Source organism: Pseudopodoces humilis, chromosome 31, assembly GCF_049639895.1.
Source record: "Pseudopodoces humilis isolate 2021_Gansu_Grassland_sample_001 chromosome 31, ASM4963989v1, whole genome shotgun sequence".
NCBI classification, from domain to species: domain Eukaryota; kingdom Metazoa; phylum Chordata; class Aves; order Passeriformes; family Paridae; genus Pseudopodoces; species Pseudopodoces humilis.
Genome location: NC_142230.1, coordinates 195,330 through 222,241, shown reverse-complemented (window position 1 = coordinate 222,241; position 26,912 = coordinate 195,330). Strand labels below are relative to the sequence as shown.

The window sequence follows — 26,912 nt, the reverse complement described above, 5'->3', positions numbered from 1 at the left end:
TTCCCAACCATTCCCAGTTTCCCTGGGGTGGATTCCACCCTCCGGAGGTTTCGTTTTTCCCAGATTTGGGAAGCGCCGGATTTTCCCGCTCGCAATTCCCGGCTCATCCCGTGATTCCCAGCAGGCCGGGATCGGCCTTGGAGCAGAATCCCAGTCCCAGAAGATCTCTGGGATCAATCCCATGGCACAATCCCAATCCCAATCCCAAAAAATTTCTGGGATGAATCCCAAGGTACAACCACAACCCTGGAGGAGATCTGGGATGAATCCCAAGGCACAATCCCAATCCCGATCCCAAAAACCCCAATCCCAGAAGATCTCTGGGATGACTCCCAAGTCCCTGGAGATCCCTTTCCCAGCAGGATGAGCCTTGGAGCAGAATCCCAATCCCAGAAGATCTCTGGGATCAATCCCAAGGCACAATCCCAATCCCAAAAGATCTCTGGGATCAATCCCAAGGCACAACCCCAATCCCAAAAGATCTCTGGGATCAATCCCAAGGCACAATCCCAATCCCAAAAGATCTCTGGGATCAATCCCAAGGCACAATCCCAATCCCAAAAGATCTCTGGGATCAATCCCAAGGCACAACCCCAATCCCAGAAGATCTCTGGGATGAATCCCAAGGTACAACCACAACCCTGGAGGAGCTCTGGGATGAATCCCAAGTCCTTGGAGTCCCAGAGTTGGAAACAATCCCTGGCTCCTTCCAAGGATTCCCAGAAGAATTCCCAGCAGGATCAAACCTTGGATTCCTGATCCATTTCCCAGGAATTCCTGGGAACCCCAACCCCACACCCGCTTTTCCCACAGAATTCCCAGGGGAACATCCCAACCTTTACCTCCTCCTCGTTCTCCACCTTGGGATCGCTGGCTGAGCCTTGGAGCACAATCCCTATCCCATCCCAAAAGATCTCTGGGATCAATCCCAAGGCACAACCCCAATCCCAAAAGATCTCTGGGATCAATCCCAGTTCCCTGGAGCAGAACCCCAACCCCACACCCGCTTTTCCCACGGAATTCCCAGGGGAACACCCCAACCTTTACCTCCTCCTCGCTCTCCACCTTGGGATCGCTGGCTGAACCTTGGAGCCCAATCCCAATCCCATCCCAAAAGATCTCTGGGATCAATCCCAAGGCACAACCCCAATCCCAGAAGATCTCTGGGATCAATCCCAGTTCCCTGGAGCAGAACCCCAACCCCACAAAGATCTCCCACTGGGATCAATTCCCAGGGAACAACCCCAACCCTCTCTGGGATCAATCCTCAAGGCACAACCCCTTGGGATCGCTGGCTGAGCCTTGGAGCACAATCCCAATCCCATCCCAAAAGATCTCTGGGATCAATCCCAAGACACAATCCCAAGATTTTCCCTGAGCCTTGGAGCAGAACCCCAACCCCACACCCGCTTTTCCCACGGAATTCCCAGGGGAACACCCCGACCTTTACCTCCTCCTCGCTCTCCACCTTGGGATTGCTGGCCGTGCGCTTCAGGTTGCTGCTGAGGCTGATGGACACGGTGGCGTCCGACTTGGACCTCTGGTGAGTCCGTTTGGAAGGCGACAGCCCCGTGTCGGCTCCGGGAGCGGCGCCTCCCACCTCCCTCCTCCTCCCCGCCGGCTTCAGCTCGTCGGAAAGGATGAGCCGGCGGAGTTTGGTTCCTCGGGAATGCCGCTGGGTGGAGATGTGCATATCCGAGGAGTACGCCCCGAGCAGGAGCGCGCAGCGCAGCGAGAAGTCGATGCTCTGGCGGCAGCGGTGGACGATGTAGGGCTTGATGGCGTCGCCGACGTCCTCGTCCATGTGGATGTACATGTTGAGGAGCTGCGGGAGGTAAAAATCCACCTCCTCGTCGCGGAAGCAGAACAGGCGGTTCCCGATGTACGCCTGTACTCCGGGTTCCTTGGAGTTGTACAGGTAGGACATGGCCATGGAGACGTCGAAGAGTTTGGATTCGAAGAGGCGGAGCAGCCACGACTGCTTGGCTTGGTGTTGGCGCCGCAGCGCCGTCCGGGCCGCGCCGCAGCTCTCCTCCTCTTCCTCGCGGATCCGCGACCCCGGCGGATCGTCCAGGCAGCGGATCTGGCAGCTGGCTCCGTTGGGAATGGAGTCGGGAGAGGATCCGTGGAGCTGCTTGACCTTCTCCAGGACCTCCTCGCAGGCTTTCTTGGCCACCTCGGCGTCGATGAGGGCCAGCTCGCCCACGCCCTCCGTGATGACGCTGAGGGAAGAGCCGGCGCCCCCGGAGCCGCCCCCGGAGCCGTTCCCTTGGGAATTGCCCGCATCCGGGGGGCTGCTCCCGACCGGAGAGTCGCCCATGATGGAGCAGGGGCGGCGCGGCTCAGAGCTGGAAAAACGCAAGGAAAATCGGGATGAGTCGGGGAAAAAATTGGGGAAAAAATAGGGAAAAGAACTGGGAAAAATTGGGGTGAAATTTGGGAAAAGTTGCGGTGAAGTTTGGGAAAAGTTGGGGTGAAATTTGGGAAAAGTTGGGGTGAAGTTTGGGAAAAACTGGGGTGAAATTTGGGAAAAATTGGGGTGAAAATAGGGAAAAATTTGGATTAAATTGGGGAAAAGTTTGGATTAAATTGGGGAAAAGTTTGGGTTAAATTGTGGGAAAATTTGGATTAAATGGAAGGAAATTTTGGGTTAAATTGGGAAAAAATTGGGATGAAATTGGGATGAAATTAAGAAAAAACTGGGATGAAGCTGGAGAAAAATTTGGATTAAACTGGAGGAAAATTTGGATTAAATTGGGGAAAAGTCTGGATTAAATTGAGGGAAATTTTGGATTAAATTGGGGAAAAATTTGGATTAAATTGAAGGAAATTTTGCATTAAATTGGGAAAAAATTGGGGTGAAATTTGGGAGACATTGAGGTGAAATTGAGAAAAATTGGGATGAAACTGGGAAAAAAATCTGGATTCAATTGGGGAAAAACTGGTTTGAAATTGGGCAAATATTGGGATGAAATTGAGCAAAAATTGGGATGAAATTGGGAAACAACATCAGGATGAAATTGGGGTAAAAATTGGGATGAAACTGGGGAAAAATTGGGATGAAATTTGGGAAAAATTGGATTAAATTTGGGAAAAAAATGGGATTGGGGATAGGATTCAAGAGGAGGAGCAGAGGAGGGGGTGGGGCAGCTCCAAACTGGGGGAAATTGGGAAAAAATTTGGGATTAGGGATGGGATTCAAGGGGAGAAACCCAGGATACACCTGAAGGGAAGATGATGTCAATTTTTTCCCTGTTAATTCAGGATTTTTCCCAATTAATTTCAGATTTTTCCATGTTAATTTAAGGATTTGCTTTATCCCTTTTATTTTTCCAACTCCCAAAGAAAGGAGGGAAAAATCCTCAGGAATTCTCCCTAAATATTCCAAGTGATCCAAACCAAGCTCACATCCCAGATACCACTTTTCCCTTTTTTTCCCTCTTTTTTTCCTCACTTCTTTTCCATCAAGTCCCAAATGCCCAAATCCTGATCGAAGTCTGAGAGTTTTGCTCCATTTCCGCCATTCCCGGCGCTCCAAATCCCACATTCCAGAAATTTTTGTGGCTCTTAGATCCCAAAAACCCCGTGAGAAGTGGGGAAAAAAAAATCCATTTTTCAACGAATCCCCAAAAAAAAATGGGCGTGGAAATTCAGGATTCCACACTTCCCCACAATTCCCATCCCTGTTTTTCCACATATCCCAAATTTTCCTCTTCTATCCCAATCCCAAATCCAAGGCTCCAGGCTAAAAAAAAATTCCCTCTTTTCCCAAAGCTTTTGCCTCATCCCAAAAAAACACATCCAAAGCTTTTCCCGCTTCCCAGAAATCCCAGAGGATTCATCCTGGAATCCTCTCCTCACAAGGATCACATTTCATATAGAAATTCCCACTTTTTGACGTTTTCCAAGTTAGTTTTTTTGGGGTTTTTTTTTTTTCCCCAAAAGTTAGGAAATAAACTGGGAAAAAGCGGGAAAAAAAAAGCAGGAATCGACATTCCCAGCTGGATCCCAAGCACAGCTCCTGGGCTGATCCAAGCATGGACCCTGAACTGTGAGATCATAAATTATCCAGGAAATCTGTGGCAGGGATCACCCAGGAATTCCAGGAGGAGAAATCAGCCAGGAATTCCAGAAATTATCCAGGAATTTCAGGAGCAGAAATCACCCAGGATTTCAGCAGAAATCTCCCAGGAATTCCAGGAGCAGAGCCCTAAAATCCCACTCAGAATTCCAAGGAAGAAATCAGGAATTATTTTCAGCAGTAGATCCATGGAATCCACACCAGGAAGAACTCCAAAACCTCAATAATTCCAGGGGGGAAAAAAAAAAGCTGGAAAATCCCCTTTTCCACTCAGTTATTCCCTCCCGGATTATAGGGAAGCGGAGGGAATAAAAAGGGAGGGATTAAATGTAATTATTTCTCATTACTCAAACTTCCCACCAACTCCAGCCGAAGTTTTCCTGGGAAAACATTCCAGAGGGGTTGAGTGACCATCGCCAATCCCAATTTTACGTAACCCCTGGAATTTAAGAGGGGATTTTGGGCAATTCCAAAGCTCCCAGAGGCACCAGATGGCCCCGGCAGCGGGGGCGGGGGGAAAGGTTGGCAAATCCTCACGAGGAAAATCGGCTGGAAAAGGCTCTGGAAAGGGGGAATTGCGCCACTTCCCCCGCGGGGAGCGGGGCTTTGGGAGGAATTCCTTGGGAAAAGGAAGAGGAAAATTGGGATGAGGTACCTGGAGTGATCCCATCCCGCGAGGCTCCGCTGGGCGAGCCCGGCCCTGAGGCCGGCGCGGGCGGCTCATCCCGGGCACCGGCGGCTGCTGAGGGGAAAAACACCCCAAAATCAGCACCAAAACACCCCAAAATCAGCACCAAAACAGCACAAAATCAGCACAAAAAATCACCATAAAGTCACCGGAAAATCATCCCAAAATCGCCACCAGATGCTCCGTGAGGGAAAGGGGAATTCCTGCCCAGCTCCTGCGCCACGAAGCGCTGGCGGGAGGAACCAGGAGCAGCAGGAGGAGAAGGAAAAGGAGGAGAAGAAGGAGAAGGAGAAGAAGAAAGAGAATGAGGAGGAGGAGGAGGAGGATGAGGAGGAGGAAGCGAGGCCGGACACGGAGCGGCCGCGGCCCCGCCGGGAGGACCGGGCTGAGGCGGGGAAAGGGGGGGGGGCGATGGAGGAGGAGGCCGCGGAGAGGCCGGCGAGGCTGCGGCTGGGCCGGGCTCACCTCAGGGGAGCGGAGAAGATCGGGAGCCGCGGGGAGAGGAGCGGAGGGGTCTGAAAGGGGCCGGTGGAGCGGGGCCGGTGGAGCGGGGCCGGAGCGGAGCGGGGCCGGTGGAGCGGGGCCGCTCGGAGCCTCCCCAGGCCCGGCCCGGAGCCGCCTCACGGGGCTGAGGGGCGGCCGGCGCGCCACCGCGCCCCCTGGCGGGCCGGCGGCGCGGGAAAGGGGGGCGGGGTTTGCTGCCGAGGGCGTGGCTTATGTCCTAATATGGATATGTGGGCGTGGTTTGCATACTTAATACATCCGTGGGGCGTGGTTTGGTGCTGTACTGGGTGGGCGTGGCTTTGTGCCTTCGGTGGGCGTTGCCAACACACCGGATGCCGAAGGGGGCGGGGTTTGTGTCCTTATATGGGGTGGTGGGCGTGGTTTCGTTGTGCTTGGGGGCGGGGCGAGCCCCAGGCGCCCCCGTGGCTCCCGCGCTTGACGAAAATCGGCGATTTTGGGAGAAAATCGGCGATTTTGGGGGGGAAATCGCCTCGGCTGTCGCTGTCACCAAGCCGGGAGGGGTGACACGGGTTGTCCTCCTCCTCGTCCCTGTCCTCTCCCAGTGCCAGTGTCCCCTCCCAGTGCCAATGTCCCCTCCCCTCTTCCAGTGTCCCCTCCCCTCTTCCAGTGTCCCCTCCCAGTGCCAGTGTCCCCTCCCAGTGCCAATGTCCCTCCCCTCTTCCAGTGTCCCCTCCCAGTGCCAGTGTCCCCTCCCAGTGCCAGTGTCCCCTCCCCTCTTCCAGTGTCCCCTCCCCTCTTCCAGTGTCCCCTCCCCTCTTCCAGTGTCCCCTCCCAGTGCCAGTGTCCCCTCCCAGTGCCAGTGTCCCCTTCCCACTCCCCGTGTCCCCTCCCAGTGCCAATGTCCCTCCCCTCTTCCAGTGTCCCCTCCCAGTGCCAGTGTCCCCTCCCAGTGCCAATGTCCCCTCCCCTCTTCCAGTGTCCCCTCCCCTCTTCCAGTGTCCCCTCCCCTCTTCCAGTGTCCCCTCCCAGTGCCAGTGTCCCCTCCCCACTCCCCCTGTCCCCTCCCCCCTTCCCGTGTCCCCTCCCAGTGCCAGTGTCCCTCCCCTCTTCCAGTGTCCCCTCCCAGTGCCAATGTCCCTCCCCTCTTCCAGTGTCCCCTCCCCACTCCCCCTGTCCCCTCCCCACTTCCCATGTCCCCTCCCAGCGCCCGGGCTCACGGACGCCACAGCCGCACTGGTTTTTACTGGTTTTTATTGGTGTGACGCAGGGGACCCCACGCCTGTGCCCGCCCTCGTGTGTCCCTGCGTGTCCCCCAGGGGTGACCCGGCCTGGCTGTGACCCCGCAGTGCCACCCTGGTGCCCGTCCTGCCATCCCTGATGACGCTGACGCGGGCGGGCGTGATGGGCCTGGAGGGCGCGGTGGCACTGCCCGGCTTGTCCCCAAGGGTGGCACTGCCAGGCCTGTCCCCCGTGGTGGCACCGCCCCGGGAAGGGCAGTCCCTGTCAGGGATGGTGGCGCTGCCACTGCTGGGTGTGTCCGTGATGGGGGGACTGCCAGTGACGTGTCTGTCCCCAAGGGTGGCACTGCCCCTGGATGGGCACTCCCGGATGGGGACGGTGGCAGTGCCACCCACTGACCTGGCCCCAACAGGGATGGTGGCACTGTCCCTGCCTGGCCAGTCCCCACGAGGGACGGTGACACCGTCCCTGGATGGGCACACCCGGATGGGGACAGTGGCACTGTCCCTGCCTGGCCAGTCCCCTCGAGGGACGGTGACACCGTCCCTGGATGGGCACTCCCTGACAGAGGTGGTGGCACTGTCCCTGGATGGGCACTCCCGGATGGGGACAGTGGCACTGTCCCTGCCTGGCCAGTCCCTGTCACAGATGGTGGCACTGTCCCTGCCAGACCAGTCCCCACGAGGGATGGTGGCACTGTCCCCACCAGACCAATCCCCTCGAGGGACGGTGACACCGTCCCTGGATGGGCACTCCCTGACAGAGGTGGTGGCACTGTCCCTGGACGGGCATTCCCTGATGGGGACAGTGACACTGTCCCTGCCTGGCCAGTCCCTGTCACAGATGGTGGCACTGTCCCTGCCAGACCAGTCCCCACGAGGGATGGTGGCACTGTCCCCACCAGACCAATCCCCTCGAGGGACGGTGACACCGTCCCTGGATGGGCACTCCCTGACAGAGGTGGTGGCACTGTCCCTGGACGGGCATTCCCTGATGGGGACAGTGACACTGTGCCTGCCAGACCAGTCCCCACGAGGGATGGTGGCACTGTCCCTGTCAGAGGTGGTGGCACCGTCCCTGGATGGACACTCCCTGACAGAGGCGGTGGCTCTGTCCCTGCCAGACCAGTCCCCACGAGGGATGGTGGCACTGTCCCCACCAGACCAGTCCCCACGAGGAATGGTGGCACTGTCCCTGTCAGAGGTGGTGGCACTGTCCCTGGATGGGCACACCCGGATGGGGACAGTGGCACTGTCCCTGCCAGACCAGTCCCCACGAGGGATGGTGGCACTGTCCCCACCAGACCAGTCCCCACGAGGGACGGTGACACCGTCCCTGCCCGGCCAGCCCGGGAAGGTGACAGTGGCACCGTCCCTGCCGGGGATGGTGGCACTGCCACAGGCCAGCGTGTCCCCGAGGATGGCACGGCCGGGCACCCTGGATTCCACGATGGTGGCGGTGACCCTGGGGATGGAGTCCCCGACCAGGACGGTGGCACTGACAAAGACGGGCGTGTCCACGATGGTGGCAGTGCCCCTGGACAGGCTGGCCCTGACGGGGACAGTGACACTGCCCAGGATCCTCCTGTCCATCACGGTGCCACTGAGAGTGACCAGCGCATCCACGATGGTGGCAGTGCCCCTGGACGGGCAGTCCCTGATGGGGACGGTGGCACTGCCAGCCACCGAGCTGTCCCCAGCGGTGTCACTGGCCCAGAACGGGCTGTCCCTGACGGGGATGGTGGCACTGGCGGTGACAGGCGTGTCCACGATGGTGGCAGTGCCCCTGGATAGGCTGTCCCTGACGGGGACAGTGGCACTGCCAGCAAATGGCCTGTCCCCTGGAGTGCCACTGTCCCTGGAGGGACAGTCCCTGGCAGGAGGGGTGCCACTGTCAGTGACCAGCCTGTCCCCAACAGTGCCACTGTCAGTGACCAGCCTGTCCCCAACAGTGTCACTGTCAGTGACCAGCCTGTCCCCAACGGTGTCACTGTCAGTGACCAGCCTGTCCCCAACGGTGTCACTGTCTGTGACCAGCCTGTCCTCAACAGTGTCACTGTCAGTGACCAGCCTGTCCCCAACGGTGTCACTGTCAGTGACCAGCCTGTCCCCAACGGTGCCACTGTCAGTGACCAGCCTGTCCCCAACAGTGTCACTGTCAGTGACCAGCCTGTCCCCAACGGTGCCACTGTCAGTGACCAGCCTGTCCCCAACAGTGTCACTGTCTGTGACCAGCCTGTCCCCAACGGTGTCACTGTCAGTGACCAGCCTGTCCCCAACAGTGTCACTGTCAGTGACCAGCCTGTCCCCAACAGTGTCACTGTCTGTGACCAGCCTGTCCCCAGTGGTGCCACTCCTACTGACTGGCCTGTCCCCAACAAGGACAGTGACACTGGCAGAGACTGGCATGGCCCTGACAGTGCCACTGCCCTCAGCTGGGCTGTCCCTGACAGGGACAGTGCCACTGCTCCTGCCCGGTCTGTCCCCACTGTCACTGGGCCTGGGTGGCCTGTCCCTGCTGGGCAGGGTGGCACTGCCACTGCTCCTGTCCCCACTGTCACTGCCCCTGTGTGATCTGTCCCTGCTGGGCACGGTGGCACTGCCAGGCCTGTCCCCACTGGTGCCACTGCTCCTGTCCCCAAAGTCACTGGGCCTGGGTGGCCTGTCCCTGCTGGGCACGGTGGCACTGCCCAGTCTGTCCCCAAAGTCACTGGGCCTGGGTGGCCTGTCCCTGACAGGGATGGTGGCACTGCCAGGCCTGTCCCCACTGGTGTCACTGCTCCTGTCCCCACTGTCACTGGGCCTGTATGGCCTGTCCCTGACAGGGACAGTGCTACTGCCACTGCTCCTGTCCCCATTGTCACTGGGCCTGGGTGGCCTGTCCCTGCTGAGCATGGTGGCACTGGCCCTGTGTGACCTGTCCCTGCCCGGCCTGTCCCCAGTGCCACTGTCTCTGGGTGACCTGTCCCTGACGGGGATGGTGGCACTGCCACTGCTCCTGTCCCCAACGGTGCCACTGTCTCTGGGTGACCTGTCCCTGACGGGGATGGTGGCACTGCCACTGCTCCTGTCCCCAGTGCCACTGGCCCTGTGTGATCTGTCCCTGCTGGAGATGGTGCCACTGCCACTGCTCCTGTCCCCACTGTCACTGGGCCTGGGTGGCCTGTCCCTGACGGGCAGGGTGGCACTGCCACTGCTCCTGTCCCCACTGTCACTGGGCCTGGGTGGCCTGTCCCTGACGGGCAGGGTGGCACTGCCACTGCTCCTGTCCCCAGAGCCACTGGCCCTGTGTGATCTGTCCCTGACGGGCAGGGTGGCACTGCCACTGCTCCTGTCCCCACTGTCACTGTCTCTGGGTGGCCTGTCCCTGATGGGCACGGTGACACTGCCCAGTCTGTCCCCAAAGTCACCGGGCCTGTGTGACCTGTCCCTGCCATTGCTCCTGTCCCCAGCGGTGCCACCGTCTCTGGGTGACCTGTCCCTGACAGGGATGGTGGCACTGCCACTGCTCCTGTCCCCAGTGCCACTGGCCCTGGGTGACCTGTCCCTGCTGGAGACGGTGGCACTGCTTGGCCTGTCCCCACTGCTGGCACTGCTCCTGCCTGGCCTGTCCCCAGGGGTGGCACTGCCCCTGATCTGCCTGTCCCCAGTGGTGGCACTGCTCCTGCCTGGCCTGTCCCCAGGGGTGGCACTGTCCCTGCCTGGCCTGTCCCCAGTGGTGGCACTGGCCCTGGCTGTGCTGTCCTTGATTGGGACAGTGGCACTGCTCCTGCCTGGCCTGTCCCCAGGGGTGGCACTGTCCCTGGATGAACTGTCCTTGAGAGGGAAAGTGGCACTGTCCCTACCTGGCCTGTCCCCAGTGGTGGCACTGTCCCTGCCCTGCCTGTCCCTGATGGTGCCACCACCCCTGCCTGGCCTGTCACCAGTGCCACTGTCCCTGGGTGACCTGTCCCTGATGGGGACGGTGGCACTGCCTGGCCTGTCCCCAGGGGTGGCACTGCCACTGCTCCTGTCCCCAGTGGTGGCACTGTCCCTGCCCGGCCTGTCCCCAATGGTGGCACTGTTCCTGCCCAGCCTGTCCCCAATGGTGGCATTGCTCCTGACTGGCCTGTCCCCAACAGCAGTGGCCCTGGCTGCGCTGTCCCTGACAGGGATGGTGGCACTGTCTCTGACTAACCTGTCCCCACAGGTGGCACTGTCTCTGACTAACCTGTATCCAGGGGTGGCACTGTCTCTGACTAACCTGTCCCCACAGGTGGCACTGTCTCTGGGTGACCTGTCCCTGCCAGGGATGGTGGCACTGGCCCTGCCCTGCCTGTCCCCAGGGGTGGCACTGTCTCTGACTGTCCTGTCCCCGGGGGTGGCACTGTCTCTGGGTGACCTGTCCCTGCCAGGGATGGTGGCACTGTCTCTGCCCAACCTGTCCCCAGGGGTGGCACTGTCTCTGACTGTCCTGTCCCCAGGGGTGGCACTGTCTCTGGGTGACCTGTCCCTGCCAGGGATGGTGACACTGGCCCTGCCCTGCCTGTCCCCAGGGGTGGCACTGGCCTTGGGTGAGCTGTCCTTACTGGGGACAGTGGCACTGCCACCAGCCAGACTGTCACTTGTGGGGATGGTGGCACTCCTGGTGACAGGCCTGTCCCCAGGGCTGGCACTGTCTCTGGGTGAGCTGTCCTTACTGGGGACAGTGGCACTGCCACCAGCTGGGCTGTCCCTGACAGGGATGGTGGCACTCCTGGTGACAGGCCTGTCCCCAGGGGTGGCACTGGCCCTGGATGGGCTGTCCCTGACTGGGATGGTGGCACTGCCACTGATGGGCTTGTCCCTGACAGGAACAGTGGCACTGCCACCAGCCGAGCTGTCCCTGGTGGGAATGGTGGCACTCCTGGTGACCGGCCTGTCCCCAGAGGTGGCACTGTCTCTGGGTGAGCTGTCCCTGATGGGGACAGTGGCACTGCCACCATCCGGCCTGTCCCCAGGGGTGCCACCGTCCCTGGATGTGCTGTCCTTACTGGGGACGGTGGCACTGCCCCTGCCCGGCCTGTCCCCAGGGGTGGCACTGCCACTGGATGGGCTGGCCTTGGAAGGGACAGTGGGGACAGTGGCACTCCTGGTGACCGGCCTGTCCCCAGGGCTGGCCCTGGATGGGCTGTCCCTGACGGGGACAGTGGCACTGCCACCAGCTGGGCTGTCCCTGGTGGGGATGGTGGCACTCCTGGTGACAGGCCTGTCCCCAGAGGCGGCACTGCCCAGGGATGAGCTGTCCCTGACAGGGATGGTGGCACTTCCCGGCCTGTCCCCAGGGGTGGCACTGCCACTGGATGGGCTGGCCTTACTGGGGACAATGCCACTGCCACCAGCCGAGCTGTCCCTGACAGGGACAGTGGCACTGCCCCTGCCCAGCCTGTCCCCAGGGCCACCAACCCTGGATGAGCTGTCCCTGGTGGGAATGGTGGCACTCCTGGTGACAGGCCTGTCCCCAGAGGTGGCACTGTCTTGGGAAGAGCTGTCCTTACTGGGGACAGTGACACTGCCACCTGCTGAGGTATCCCTGACAGGGATGGTGGCACTCCTGGTGACAGGCCTGTCCCCAGGGCTGGCACTGCCCCTGGCTGCATTGTCCTTGGCAGGGACAGTGGCACTGCCACCATCCAGCCTGTCCCCAGTGGTGGCAGTGCCACTGGATGGGCTGTCCCTGACAGGGATGGTGGCACTCCTGGTGACCGGCCTGTCCCCAGTGTCACTGTCCCTGGATGAGCTGTCCCTGGTGGGAACGGTGGCACTCCTGGTGACAGGCCTGTCCCCAGAGGTGGCACTGATCCTGGATGGACTGGCCTTGACAGGGACAGTGGCACTGCCACCAGCTGTGGGGACAGTGGCACTCCTGGTGACCGGCCTGTCCCCAGAGGTGGCACTGTCTTTGGGTGAGCTGTCCTTACTGGGGACAGTGACACCACTGACCGGCCTGTCCCTGACAGGGACAATGACACTGCCACCAGCTGGGCTGTCCCTGGTGGGAATGGTGGCACTCCTGGTGACAGGCCTGTCCCCAGTGTCACTGGCCCTGGATGAGCTGTCACTGACAGGGACAGTGGCACTGCCACTGACCGGCCTGTCCCTGACAGGGACAGTGGCACTGCCACCAGCCGGGCTGTCCCTGACAGGGATGGTGGCACTCCTGGTGACAGGCCTGTCCCCAGTGTCACTGGCCCTGGATGAGCTGTCACTGACAGGGATGGTGGCACTGCCACTGATGGGCTTGTCCCTGACAGGAACAGTGGCACTGCCACCAGCCGGGCTGTCCCTGACAGGAATGGTGGCACTCCTGGTGACAGGCCTGTCCCCAGGGCTGGCACTGATCTTGGATGGACTGGCTTTGACAGGGACAGTGGCACTGCCACCAGCTGTGGGGACAGTGGCACTCCTGGTGACCGGCCTGTCCCCAGGGCTGGCACTGCCCCTGGCTGCATTGTCCTTGGCAGGGACAGTGGCACTGCCACCAGCTGGGCTGTCCCTGGTGGGGATGGTGGCACTCCTGGTGACAGGCCTGTCCCCAGGGGTGGCACTGCCACTGGATAGGCTGGCCTTGACAGGGACGGTGGCACTCCTGGTGACCGGTTTGTCCCTGACAGGGACAGTGGCACTGCCACCAGCCAGACTGTCCCTGACAGGGATGGTGGCACTCCTGGTGACCGGCCTGTCCCCAGAGGTGGCACTGTCTCTGGGTGAGCTGTCCTTACTGGGGACAGTGGCACTGCCACCAGCCAGACTGTCCCTGACAGGGATGGTGGCACTCCTGGTGACAGGCCTGTCCCCAGGGCTGGCACTGCCCCTGGGTGAGCTGTCCTTACTGGGGACAGTGGCACTGCCACCAGCCGGACTGTCCCTGATGGGAGTGGTGGCACTCCTGGTGACAGGCCTGTCCCCCGTGTCCCTGGGTGAGCTGTCCCTGATGGGGACAGTGGCACTGCCAGCGGCTGGGCTGCCTTCAGTGGTGGCAGTGCCACCGTCCCTGGCTGGGCTGTCCTCAACAGGGGTGGTGGCATTGTCACCGTCTGGCCTGTCCCCAGTGTCACTGGCCATGGCTGAGCTGTCCCTGACGGGGACAGTGGCACTGCCACCAGCTGAGCTGTCCCTGATGGGAATGGTGGCACTCCTGGTGACCGGCCTGTCCCCGGTGGTGGCACTGCCACCATCTGGCCTGTCCCCAGTGTCACTGGCCATGGCTGAGCTGTCCCTGACAGGGACAGTGGCACTGCCACCACCAAGAGAGCCACCAGTGGCGACCGGGCTGTCCCCAAGGGGGGCAGTGACACTGCCACCACCAGGAGAGCCACCACCAGGGACGCTGTCACTGTCTGAGCTGTCCCCAAGGGGGATGGCGACACTGTCCAGGCTGTCCCCAAGGGGAACGGTGACACTGCCACTGTCCAGGCTGTCCCCAACAGGAACAGTGACACTGCCACTGTCCAGGCTGTCCCCAACAGGGACGGTGACACTGCCACTGTCCAGGCTGTCCCCAACAGTGACACTGCCACTGTCCAGGCTGTCCCCAGGGGGGACAATGACACTCTCCAGGCTGTCCCCAGGGGGGATGGTGACACTGCCACTGTCCATGGTGTCCCTAAGGGGGACGGTGACACTCTCCAGGCTGTCCCCAACAGGGACACTGCCACTGTCCAGGCTGTCCCCAACAGGGACAGGGACACTGCCAGTGACCGAGCTGTCCCCAGGGGGGACAATGACACTGTCCCCAGGGGCGATAGTGGCACTTCCCTCAGCTGGGCTGTCCCTAATGGGGACAGTGACACTGCCACTGCCCATGCTGTCCCCGGGGAGCACGGTGACACTGTCCATGCTGTCCCCAAGGCCAACACTGCCACTGTCCATGCTGTCCCTGGGGGGCACGGTGACACTGTCCATGCTGTCCCCAAGGGGGACAGTGACACCATCCGAGCTGTCCCCACCAGCCCCCACATCACTGTCCGCATCCATGTCCTCCCCAGCGTCCCCGCCGGCCACCTCCGTGTCCCCGAATGCCACAGTGGCACTGCCACCCCCGGCCGAGTCCCCTGGGGGCGAATCCCCTCCCTCCTCCCCCTTGGGGACCTCCACACCCTCGGGTGACCCCGCCGCGTCCCCCGGCCTCTTCCTCGGCCTCCCCCTCCTCCTCTTGTGCGCGGGTCCCTCCCCGGCCCCTTCCTGGGGACGCTTGGTGGCCTTGGTGCCACCTCCGCGCTGTCCCTCGCCGTCCCCTCCCGCCCTGGCGCCGCCTCCGGGGGTCTCAGCGCAGGGCGGGACCCCCACCCCGGGCAGCAGCACGTTGAGCACGGGGATGGCTGCGGGGGGGCTCAGCAGCCCGGAGCCCCCCGGGGCCAGCGCCGTCCCCACGGGCAGCGGCAGGGCCACCTTGACCGTGCCACCCAAGGGTGCCGCCGTCAGCTTGGGGACAAGGACGGGAGGGGACGGGCGCAGCGGGGCGGCGCCGGGGGCCGGGGGTCGCTCCGGGGGGGGGATGCGGGGCAGCAGGAGGGGCAGCCGGGCCACCAGGGCGGTCACCTGGGGGCTGCTGGCCGGCCTGGGGGGCTCCGAGGGTTTCTTCTTGTCCGGCCGCGATGGGAGGTGGCCCTTGGGGACAGCATCCTTCTTGGGCTGGGGACAGCGAGGGGACAGCGGGGTCAGCCGGAGGGGTCAGCCCGGCCCTCCTGGGGGGGTTTGGGGAGGGGTCCCTCACCTGCTCCTGGCTGCGCTCGCCGCTGTCAGAGGGGTCCGGGCCGTTCTTGCGGGGGGCTGAGGGAGGCCGGGGGTCCTGGGGGGGCTTGTCCGTGGTTTCTGTGGGAGAGGGGAGGTGACACGGGGACAGGGGACACTGGGAGGGGACGGGGGACACTGGGAGTGTCCCCAAGGGGTGACAATGACCCAGGGTGGAGGGTGATGGCAGTGTCCCCAGTGAGGTGTCAGTGTCCCCAGTGAGGTGTCAGTGTCCCCAGGGGTGGTGACAGTGTCCCCAGCGAGGTGTCAGTGTCCCCAGTGAGGTGTCAGTGTCCCCAGGGGTGGTGACAGTGTCCCCAGTGAGGTGTCAGTGTCCCCAGCGAGGTGTCAGTGTCCCCAGGGGTGATGTCAGTGTCCCCAGTGAGGTGTCAGTGTCCCCAGTGAGGTGTCAGTGTCCCCAGGGGTGATGTCAGTGTCCCCAGTGAGGTGTCAGTGTCCCCAGTGAGGTGTCAGTGTCCCCAGTGAGGTGACAGTGTCCCCAGGGGTGATGTCAGTGTCCCCAGTGAGGTGTCAGTGTCCCCAGTGAGGTGTCAGTGTCCCCAGTGAGGTGACAGTGTCCCCAGCAAGGTGTCAGTGTCCCCAGTGAGGTGACAGTGTCCCCAGTGAGGTGTCAGTGTCCCCAGGGGTGATGTCAGTGTCCCCAGCGAGGTGTCAGTGTCCCCAGTGAGGTGACAGTGTCCCCAGGGGTGGTGTCAGTGTCCCCAGTGAGGTGACAGTGTCCCCAGCGAGGTGTCAGTGTCCCCAGTGAGGTGTCAGTGTCCCCAGGGGTGATGTCAGTGTCCCCAGCAAGGTGTCAGTGTCCCCAGTGAGGTGTCAGTGTCCCCAGTGAGGTGTCAGTGTCCCCAGGGGGGGTGTCAGTGTCCCCAGGGGGGGTGACAGTGTCCCCAGTGAGGTGACAGTGTCCCCAGCGAGGTGTCAGTGTCCCCAGTGAGGTGTCAGTGTCCCCAGGGGTGGTGTCAGTGTCCCCAGTGAGGTGTCAGTGTCCCCAGGGGTGATGTCAGTGTCCCCAGCGAGGTGACAGTGTCCCCAGCGAGGTGACAGTGTCCCCAGTGAGGTGTCAGTGTCCCCAGTGAGGTGACAGTGTCCCCAGGGGTGGTGTCAGTGTCCCCAGTGAGGTGTCAGTGTCCCCAGTGAGGTGACAGTGTCCCCAGTGAGGTGACAATGTCCCCAGTGAGGTGACAGTGTCCCCAGTGAGGTGACAGTGTCCCCAGTGAGGTGACAGTGTCCCCAGGGGTGATGTCAGTGTCCCCAGTGAGGTGACAGTGTCCCCGGGGTGCTGACCTGCCACCACCATGGCCATGAGGAGGTCGGCGTGTGCGGAGCGGGAGCTGATGATGTGCTGCTGCAGCAGGAACTGCGCCACCTCCACGATGTTGTTGAAGGAGCGCTTGAGGATCTTCTCAGCCCAGTCACACGTCAGGGCACAGGCGGCCTCCGTCACCTCCGAGCTGTACGAGGGTACCAGCTCCGACAGCTCCGCCTGTTGGGACAGTGTCACAGTGTCACAGTGTCACAGTGTCACCTCTGTCACAGTGTCACCTCTGTCACCTCTGTCACATTGTCACTGTGTCACCTCCGTCACCTCCGAGCTGTACGAGGGTACCAGCTCCGACAGCTCCGCCTGTTGGGGACAGTGTCACATTGTCACAGTGTCACAGTGTCACAGTGTCACAGTGTCACCTCCGTCACCTCTGTCACAGTGTCACAGTGTCACAGTGTCACCTCTGTCACAGTGTCACCTCTGTCACCTCTGTCACATTGTCACAGTGTCACCTCCGTCACCTCCGAGCTGTACGAGGGTACCAGCTCCGACAGCTCCGCCTGTTGGGACAGTGTCACATTGTCACATTGTCACAGTGTCACAGTGTCACCTCTGTCACCTCTGTCACCTCTGTCACATTGTCACAGTGTCACAGTGTCACCTCTGTCACAGTGTCACCTCTGTCACATTGTCACAGTGTCACCTCTGTCACAGTGTCACATTGTCACAGTGTCACATTGTCACAGTGTCACCTCTGTCACTGTGTCACAGTGTCACAGAGTCACCTCTGTCACCTCCGAGCTGTACACTGCACCAGCTCTGCCAGCTCTGCCTGTTGGGGACAGGGACAGCGTCACCTCTGTCACCTCTGTCACCTCTGTCACCTCTGTCACCTCTGTCACCTCTGTCACATCTCATTAAAAATCCCATAAAAAAAACCCACAAATCCCACAAAAAATCCAATAAAAATCTCATAAAAAATCTCATAAAAAATCCCATAAATCCCATCAAAAATCCCATCAAAAATCCAATAAAAATCCCATAAATCCCATCAAAAATCCCATCAAAAATCCCATAAATCCCACAAAAAATCCCATCAAAAATCTAAAAAAATCCCCAAAAAAATCCCACAAATCATCCCAATAAAAATCCCATAAAAAAATCTAAAAAAATCCCTAAAAAAATCCCACAAATGCCACAAAAAATCCCATCAAAAATCTAAAAAACTCCCCAAAAAAATCCCACAAATCCCACAAAAAAATCCCAATAAAAATCCCATAAAAAATCTAAAAAAATCCTAAAAAAATCCCACAAATCCCACAAAAAATCCCAATAAAAATCCCATAAAAAATCTAAAAAAATCCCCAAAAAAATCCCACAAATCCCACAAAAAATCCCAATAAAAATCCCACAAAAAATCTAAAAAAAATCCCTAAAAAAATCCCACAAATCCCATAAAAAAATCCCATCAAAAATCTAAAAAAATCCCTAAAAAAATCCCACAAATCCCATAAAAAATCACAATAAAAATCCCATCAAAAATCTAAAAAATCCCTAAAAAAATCCCACAAATCCCACAAAAAATCCCAATAAAAATCCCAATAAAAATCTAAAAAAATCCCTAAAAAAATCCCACAAATCCCACAAAAAATCCCAATAAAAATCCCAATAAAAATCTAAAAAAATCCCTAAAAAAATCCCACAAATCCCATAAAAAATCTCATAAAAAATCCCACAAATCCCACAAAAAATCCCACAAATCCCACAAAAAATCCCAATAAAAATCTAAAAAAATCCCTAAAAAAATCCCACAAATCCCATAAAAAATCCCATAAAAAATCTAAAAAAATCCCTAAAAAAATCCCACAAATCCCATAAAAAATCCCAATAAAAATCCCATAAAAAATCTAAAAAATTCCTAAAAAAATCCCACAAATCCCACAAAAAATCCCAATAAAAATCCCATAAAAAATCTAAAAAAATCCCACAAATCCCATAAAAAATCCCATAAAAATCTAAAAAAATCCCTAAAAAAATCCCACAAATCCCATAAAAAATCCCATAAAAAATCTTAAAAAATCCCTAAAAAAATCCCACAAATCCCATAAAAAATCACAATAAAAATCCCATAAAAAATCTAAAAAATCCCTAAAAAAATCCCACAAATCCCACAAAAAAATCCCAATAAAAATCCCATAAAAAATCTAAAAAAATCCCTAAAAAAATCCCACAAATCCCATAAAAAATCTCATTAAAAATCCCACAAATCCCACAAAAAATCCCACAAATCCCACAAAAAATCCCAATAAAAATCCCAATAAAAATCTAAAAAAAATCCCTAAAAAAATCCCATAAATCCCATAAAAAATCCCATAAAAAATCTAAAAAAATCCCTAAAAAAATCCCACAAATCCCATAAAAAATCCCATAAAAATTCCCACAAATCCCACGGATCCCAGCCCTGGAAAGGCGGCGCACTCACGGTCTCGGTGGCTTTCAGGTCCAGGCTGGGCAGGGGAGGAAGGCTCACCACCGTCTTCCTCCGGATCCCGCCGTAGCAGTACGTGGGGAGGAAGAGTCAAGGATTTGGGAATTTCCAACCAGGATGAACCAAAAAAAACGGGAAGAGACACCGGGAGAACCCTCAGGAATGGGGGAAAATGGGGGAAATGGGAGAAAAATGGGAGGAAATGGGGAAAAATGGGGAAAAACTGGGGGGAAATGGGAAAAAAATGGGGGAAAATGGGAAAAAATGGGAAAAAATGGGAGAAAACTGGGGGGAAATGGGAAAAAAATGGGGGAAAATGGGAAAAAATGGGAAAAAATGGGAAAGAATGGGGAAAAGTGGGAAAGAATGGGGAAAAGTGGGAAAGAATGGGGAAAAGTGGGAAAGAATGGGGAAAAGTGGGAAAGAATGGGAAAAAGTGGGAAAGAATGGGGAAAAGTGGGAAAGAATGGGGAAAAGTGGGAAAAAATGGGAAAAGAATGGGAAAAAATGGGAAAGAATGGGGAAAAATGGGAAAGAATGGGGAAAAGTGGGAAAGAATGGGGAAAAGTGGGTAAGAATGGGAAAAAGAATGGGAAAAAAATGGGAAAAGAATGGGAAAAAATGGGAAAAAAAACAGGAAAAAAAGAGGAAAAGAAGGGAATAAAAGGGAAAAAACAGGAAAAAATGGAAAAAATGGGAAAAAAAGGGAAAAAACTGGGAGAAAAAGAGGAAAAATGGGAAAAAAACAGGGAAACAGCTGGGGAAAATGGGAAAAAAACAGGAGAAGAAAGGGAAAAAAAACTGGGGAAAAAAGAGGGAAAATGGGGAAAAAAAACAGGGAAAAGCTGTGGAAAATGGGAAAAAATGGGGAAAAAAACCAGGAAAAGAAGGGAATAAAAGGGAAAAACCAGGATAAAATGGGAAAAGCAGCAGGAATTCCAGCAGGGGAAGGATATTTGGATTGTCCTCGGCCTCCCAGGCGCCGGGCTTTGATGTTTGGGAAGATTTCCCGGATGATTTTGCCGAAATTGGCCGTGCTCAGGGGGCGGCAGCCGAGGTTGTCACAGTAACGCCTGAGGGAGGGATGGGGGGAAAAAAGGGGGAAATCCTGGGATATTCCAAGGGAATTCCAGGGATGTGGGATGGTCGTGGGATGTGGGATGTGGGATTTGGGATGAGAGATATGGAATTTGGATGTGGGATGTGGGATGTGGGATTTGGGATTTGGGATTTGGGATTTGGGATGTGGGATTTGGGATTTGGGATGTGGGATGTGGGATTTGGGATGTGGGATGTGGGATTTGGGATTTGGGATTTGGGATGTGGGATGTGGGATTTGGGATTTGGGATGTGGGATTTGGGATTTGGGATTTGGGATGTGGGATGTGGGATTTGGGATTTGGGATTTGGGATGTGGGATGTGGGATTTGGGATTTGGGATGTGGGATGTGGGATGAGAGATATGGAATTTGGATGTGGGATGTGGGATGTGGGATGTGGGATTTGGGATTTGGGATTTGGGATGTGGGATATGGGATGTGGGATTTGGGATTTGGGATTTGGGATGTGGGATGTGGGATTTGGGATATGGGATGTGGGATTTGGGATGTGGGATTTGGGATGTGGGATTTGGGATGTGGGATATGGGATGTGGGATTTGGGATGTGGGATGTGGGATGTGGGATGTGGGATTTGGGATTTGGGATTTGGGATTTGGGATTTGGGATGTGGGATTGGGGATTTGGGATGTGGGATTGGGATTTGGGATTTGGGATGTGGGATTGGGGATTTGGGATGTGGGATTGGGGATTTGGGATGTGGGATTTGGGATTTGGGATGTGGGATTGTGGGATTGGGATTGGGATTTGGGATGTGGGATGTGGGATGTGGGATTTGGGATTTGGATGTGGGATGTGGGATTGTGGGATGTGGGATGTGGGATGTGGATGTGGGATGTGGGATTTGGGATGTGGGATGGGATTTGGGATTTGGGATGTGGGATGTGGGATTTGGGATGTGGGATGTGGGATATGGGATGTGGGATATGGGATTTGGGATTTGGGATGTGGATGTGGGATGTGGGATTTGGGATTTGGAATTTGGGATGTGGGACACCAGGCCATGGGACACCAGGCCATGGGGACACCAGGACACCAGGCCATGGGGACACCAGGACACCAGGCCATGGGGACACCAGGACACCAGGCCATGGGGACACCAGGCCATGGGGACACCAGGCCATGGGACACCAGACCATGGGGACACCAGGCCATGGGGACACCAGGACACCAGGCCATGGGACACCAGGCCATGGGGACACCAGGACACCAGGCCATGGGGACACCAGGCCATGGGACACCAGGCCATGGGACACCAGGCCATGGGGACACCAGGACACCAGGCCATGGGGACACCAGGCCATGGGGACACCAGGACACCAGGCCATGGGGACACCAGGCCATGTGTCACAGCCCCTGGGCTCACTTGTAGGCGTCGTAGACGTCCTGTTTGGGCAGGCAGGTGTCCGTGTGCTCCTCCAGGTGGTTGCGGATCCAGCTGCAGGCGTGCATGTGCTCGGCCGTGCCCAGCGCGCTCAGCTCCAGCGAGGAGGAGCTGCTGCTGCTGCTGCTGCTGCTGCTGCTGCCACCAGCGTGTCCCCAACGTGTCCCCAGCGCGTCCCCACGGGGCACGGGAGAGAGGGGAGCCCGTCAGTGTCACTGCGCTGGCACCGGTGGGACGGATCTGTTCTGGTCTGTCCCAAGGGATCCAGCCCATCCCAAGGGATCCATCCCATCCCATCCCATCCCAAGGGATCCATCCCATCCCATCCCAAGGGATCCATCCTGGTCGTTCCTGTCCTGATCCATCCCATCCCAATGGATCCATCCCGTCCTGTCCCAATGGATCCATCCTGGTCCATCCCATCCTGATCCATCCCATCCCAATGGATCCATCCCATCCCAATGGATCCATCCCATCCCAATGGATCCATCCTGGTCCATCCCATCCTGATCCATCCCATCCCAATGGATCCATCCCGTCCTGTCCCAATGGATCCATCCTGGTCCATCCCATCCTGATCCATCCCATCCCAATGGATCCATCCCATCCCATCCCAAGGGATCCATCCTGGTCCATCCCATCCTGATCCATCCCATCCCGTCCTGATCCACCCCATCCCAATGGATCCATCCCATCCCATCCCAATGGATCCATCCCATCCCATCCCAAGGGATCCATCCCATCCCATCCCAATGGATCCATCCCACCCCATCCCAAGGGATCCATCCTGGTCCATCCCATCCTGATCCATCCCATCCCAATGGATCCATCCCATCCTGTCCCAATGGATCCATCCTGGTCCATCCCATCCTGATCCATCCCATCCCGTCCTGATCCACCCCATCCCAATGGATCCATCCCATCCCATCCCAATGGATCCATCCCATCCTGTCCCAATGGATCCATCCTGGTCCTTCCTGTCCAGATCCATCCCGTCCCAATGGATCCATCCCATCCCAAGGGATCCATCCCATCCTGTCCCAATGGATCCATCCTGGTCCTTCCTGTCCAGATCCATCCCGTCCCAATGGATCCATCCCATCCCATCCCGTCCCATCCCATGGATCCCATCCCATCCCATCCCAATGGATCCATCCCGTCCTAGCTCCATCCCATCAGATCCATCCTGGTCCTTCCTGTCCTGATCCATCCCATCCCAACGGATCCATCCTGGTCCTTCCTGTCCTGATCCATCCCATCCCATCCCAAGGGATCCATCCTGATCCAGCTCTATCCCCATCCCATCCCAACACCTCCATCCCACCCCAGCCCTATCCTGATCCATCTCCACCCCATCCCACTCCATCCCATGGATCCCCCACCAGATCCCATCCCACAGATCCCATCCCATCCCATCCCATCCCATCCCATGTATCCCACCCCACAGATCCCATCCCATCCCATTCCATGGATCCCCCACCCATCCCATCCCATCCCATCCCATGGATCCCATCCCACAGTTCCCATCCCATCCCATCCCATCCCATGGACCCCCCACCAGATCCCATCCCATCCCACAGACCCCACAGATCCCACCCCACAGACCCCACCCCACAGACCCCACCCCACAGACCCCACCCCACAGACCCCACCCCACACACCCCACCCCACACACCCCACCCCACACACCCCACCCCACACACCCCACAGACCCCACCCCACACACCCCACCCCACAGACCCCACAGACCCCACCCCACAGACCCCACCCCACACACCCCTCCCCACACACCCCACCCCACAGATCCCACAGACCCCACCCCACAGACCCCACCCCACAGACCCACAGACCCCACCCCACCCCACACCCCACCCCACCCCACAGACCCCACCCCACAGATCCCACAGACCCCACAGATCCCACAGATCCCACCCCACACACCCCCACCCCACAGATCCCACAGACCCCACCCCACAGACCCCACCCCACACACCCCACCCCACAGACCCCACCCCACAGATCCCACCCCACACACCCCACCCCACAGATCCCACAGATCCCACCCCACACACCCCACCCCACAGATCCCACAGACCCCACCCCACCCCACAGACCCCACCCCACACACCCCACCCCACACACCCCACCCCACAGATCCCACACACCCCACCCCACACACCCCACCCCACAGACCCCTCCCCACCTCTTCTCGCCCAGGCTGGGCCCCGAGGGCAGCTGCAGGTACAGGTAGAGTTTGTCACTGTCCGAGAACTTCTGCACATCCTGCTGCTCTCCCGGCGGGAAGGGACCGGCCACGAGGAGAAGGTCAAGGATCCGCCAGGATGAGCCCGAAAAAGCGGGATCAGCCAGGAGAGGTGGGAATTCCACCCCCTCCAGCCCAGCATTCCATGGAAACACTCACCAGGATGGAGTCCACCTTGCTCTGCACGGATTTGCTGCGTGGGACAGAGGCCGCGAGTCAGGGATGATCCCAAAAATCCTGGGATCGCAATTCCAGCTCTTCCCAAGGCTCCCTGAGGTCCTTCCAGAGCCCAGGGATCCAGGATGGACCCAGGATGGATCCAGGATGGACCCAGGATGGACCCAGGATGGACCCAGGATGGACCCAGGATGGATCCAGGATGGATCCAGGATGGACCCAGGATGGATCCAGTATGGACCCAGGATGGACCCAGGATGGACCCAGGATGGACCCAGGATGGATCCAGGATGGACCCAGGATGGACCCAGGATGGATCCAGGATGGACCCAGTATGGACCCAGGATGGACCCAGGATGGACCCAGGATGGATCCAGGATGGACCCAGGATGGATCCCCACGGGATCCCACCACAGGGACACTGGGCTGGTTTGGCACCCAAAACGGGCTCCTGTGTCCCTGTGGTGTCCCCTGTCCCTGGGGACATTCCATCCTGGTGTCCCCTGTCCCTGAGGACATTCCATCCTGGTGTCCCCATGTCCCTGGGGACATTCCATCCTGGTGTCCCCTGTCCCTGAGGACATTCCATCCTGGTGTCCCCTGTCCCTGAGGACATTCCATCCTGGTGTCCCCATGTCCTTGGGGACATTCCATCCTGGTGTCCCCTTGTCCTTGGGGATGTTCCATCCTGGTGTCCCCTGTCCCTGGGGACATTCCATCCTGGTGTCCCCTTGTCCTTGGGGATGTTCCATCCTGGTGTCCCCTGTCCCTGAGGACATTCCATCCTGGTGTCCCCTGTCCCTGAGGACATTCCATCCTGCTGTCCCCTGTCCCTCGGGACATTCCATCCTGGTGTCCCCATGTCCTTGGGGACATTCCATCCTGGTGTCCCCACGTCCAGAGGGACACTCCATCCTGGTGTCCCCTGTCCCCACATCCCTGGGGACATTCCCTCCTGCTGTCCCCTGTCCCCATCTCTCCTCCCTTCAGCCCCCAGGGTTCGGAATTCCCGGTTCCCCCATCCCGCTGCCGCCGCCGGCTCCGGAGGAATTCCCAAATTCCCAAATTCCCGCCGCCCTTACGAGATGTTGCCCCGCAGCTCCTGGAGCAGCGTGCTGGACTCGGTGGCCGCGCCCCGGGCACTGCCAGGTGACAAAGTGGCCTTCCTGGTGGCTCTGGTCCCCAGCTCCTCGTCAGCCATGGCGGCTGTGTCCTGCTGGGAAGAGGAAAAAAAATGGGGATTTTAGCTAAAAACAGGAATAAAATCCCATTATGGGACACGGGGGCGTGGACACAAGGCACCGGAAATGGGATGGGGACAGTGGGACAGTGACCCTGGCAGGGCTGGGGTGTTGGGGACACCGGGACACCGGGACAGGGGACAGGGGGACACCAGGACATGGGGGTACCAGGACAGAGGGACAGGGGGACACCGGGACAGGGGGACACGGGACAGAGGGACAGGGGTACACCGGGACACCAGGACAGGGGGACACGGGACAGGGGGACAGGGGGACACGGGACAGGGGGACATGGGGACACCGGGATACAGGGACACCAGGACATGGGGACACCAGGACAGGGGGACACCAGGACAGAGGGACAGGGGGACACCAGGACAGGGGGACAGGGGTACACCAGGACAGGGGGACACCAGGACAGAAGGACATGGGGACACCAGGACAGGGGGACACCAGGACAGAAGGACAGGGGGACACCGGGACAGGGGGACACCAGGACAGGGGGACACCAGGACAGGGGGACAGGGGTACACCAGGACAGGGGGACACCAGGACAGGGGGACACCAGGACAGGGGGACAGGGGTACACCAGGACAGGGGGACACCAGGACAGGGGGACACCAGGACAGGGGGACAGGGGTACACCAGGACAGGGGGACACCAGGACAGAAGGACAGGGGTACACCAGGACAGGGGGACACCAGGACAGGGGGACAGGGGGACACCAGGACATGGGGGTACCAGGACAGGGGGACACGGGACAGGGGGACATGGGGACACCAGCACGAGACCCACAGGGCCACCAGGAACAGATTCCCGGGGTCATGTGGCCAGGGGCCAGCGGGAAGAGATCCCCAGGGACACGGGGACACGTGGCCAGGGGACACCAGGAAGCGACCCCCGGGGCCACGAGGCCACCGGAAGCGACCCCTGAGGCCACGAGGCCACCGGAAGCGACCCCCGGGGTCGCCACCGCCCCCCCCCCCTCGCGCCCTCGGCCCGGCGCGACCCCCGCGCTCCGGAGCCGGGACGGTCTCGGGGGCCGGGACCCCCCTCCCCGCCGTGTCCCCGGGGGTGTCCCCGGGGGTGTCCCCAAACCTGTCCCCACCCCGCCCCCAGCCCCGCACCCACCTGGTCCCGTCCTGCTCGGGGGGGTCCCGGAAGGAGGGGGGAGGGGAGGGGTCCCGCCACGTGCCCCGCGCCCCCCGCGCGAACCGAAAGTGGACGCGCCCCTCGCTCGCCGCGCGCGGCCTCTTCTTTTTTCTGATTGGCTGCGGCGCCGCTGGTCTGCCCGGATACGGCGGCGCCCGCGGCTGTGATTGGCTGAGCCCGGCCCACACCCCCCCCCCCCCCCCACCACCGCGTCCCCCGGGCTGGGGGTGAGCGCCCGGATGTGGCGGGGCGGGAGGGGCTGAAATCTGCCTGGCAACAGCGATCTGATTGGCCGGGGCGGGCGGCGCGAGGGGAGACGGGTGGGAGGTGAGCGGGCAAGGGGGTCACGTGGGGGAGGGGGGGGGGGGAGTGTGTGTGACGTGTGCGGGGTTGTGCAAGGGGGTGTGTCACGTGGGGGGGGTGGTGTCTCGTGGGTGCGTGTGCAAGGGCGGGTCACGTGTGCGGGTCACGTGTGAGTGTGCAAGGGGCGGGGGTGAGTGTGCAAGGGGGGGGTCACGTGTGCAGGTCACGCGTGAGTGTCGCGTGTGGGTGTGCAAGGGAGTCACGTGCGCTCGTCACGTGCG

The 26,912-nt window shown here is 59.0% G+C and overlaps 2 protein-coding genes across 6 annotated transcripts in view; both read right to left on the bottom strand.

The window, feature by feature from the left end:
* Nucleotides 1-5,285, bottom strand: part of PI4KB (phosphatidylinositol 4-kinase beta) — a 32,020-nt gene extending 26,735 nt beyond the window's left edge. Inside the window, exons 1-3 of the mRNA XM_088068518.1 lie at nt 5,235-5,285; nt 4,737-4,823; nt 1,451-2,348 (exon numbers count right to left, since the gene is read on the bottom strand). Of these exons, the coding sequence (XP_087924644.1) occupies nt 1,451-2,320 (870 nt within the window). The 5' untranslated portion in view covers nt 2,321-2,348; nt 4,737-4,823; nt 5,235-5,285. The remainder of the gene's footprint in view (nt 1-1,450; nt 2,349-4,736; nt 4,824-5,234) is intronic.
* A 1,199-nt stretch (nt 5,286-6,484) lies between these two features.
* Nucleotides 6,485-26,417, bottom strand: RFX5 (regulatory factor X5). 5 transcript variants are annotated; one of them, XM_088068489.1, is made up of 10 exons: nt 26,308-26,417; nt 25,018-25,151; nt 23,918-23,951; nt 23,699-23,781; nt 21,478-21,633; nt 19,950-20,066; nt 18,988-19,069; nt 16,526-16,724; nt 15,207-15,304; nt 6,485-15,124 (listed from the first exon to the last, which is right to left on the bottom strand). In XM_088068489.1, the coding sequence occupies exons 2-10, from the start codon at nt 25,134-25,136 to the stop codon at nt 6,485-6,487; spliced, it is 9,528 nt and encodes a 3,175-aa protein (XP_087924615.1). In that variant the 5' UTR covers nt 25,137-25,151; nt 26,308-26,417. The 5 variants fall into 5 exon arrangements, with proteins under 5 accessions (XP_087924615.1, XP_087924617.1, XP_087924618.1 ...); XM_088068491.1 differs by having other exon boundaries at nt 21,478-21,630; XM_088068492.1 differs by having other exon boundaries at nt 21,478-21,627.
* Nucleotides 26,418-26,912: the final 495 nt, after the last annotated feature.

Coding starts and splice junctions, on each gene's coding strand:
- RFX5 (XM_088068489.1), bottom strand. CDS start 25,136: ATGGCTGACGAGGAGCTGGGGACCAGAGCCACCAGGAAGGCCACTTTG. Junction 20,067..21,477: donor GACGTCTACGACGCCTACAA/GTGAGCCCAGGG, acceptor TCCCTCCCTCAG/GCGTTACTGTGACAACCTCG. Junction 16,725..18,987: donor ACCTGAAAGCCACCGAGACC/GTGAGTGCGCCG, acceptor CTGTCCCAACAG/GCGGAGCTGTCGGAGCTGGT.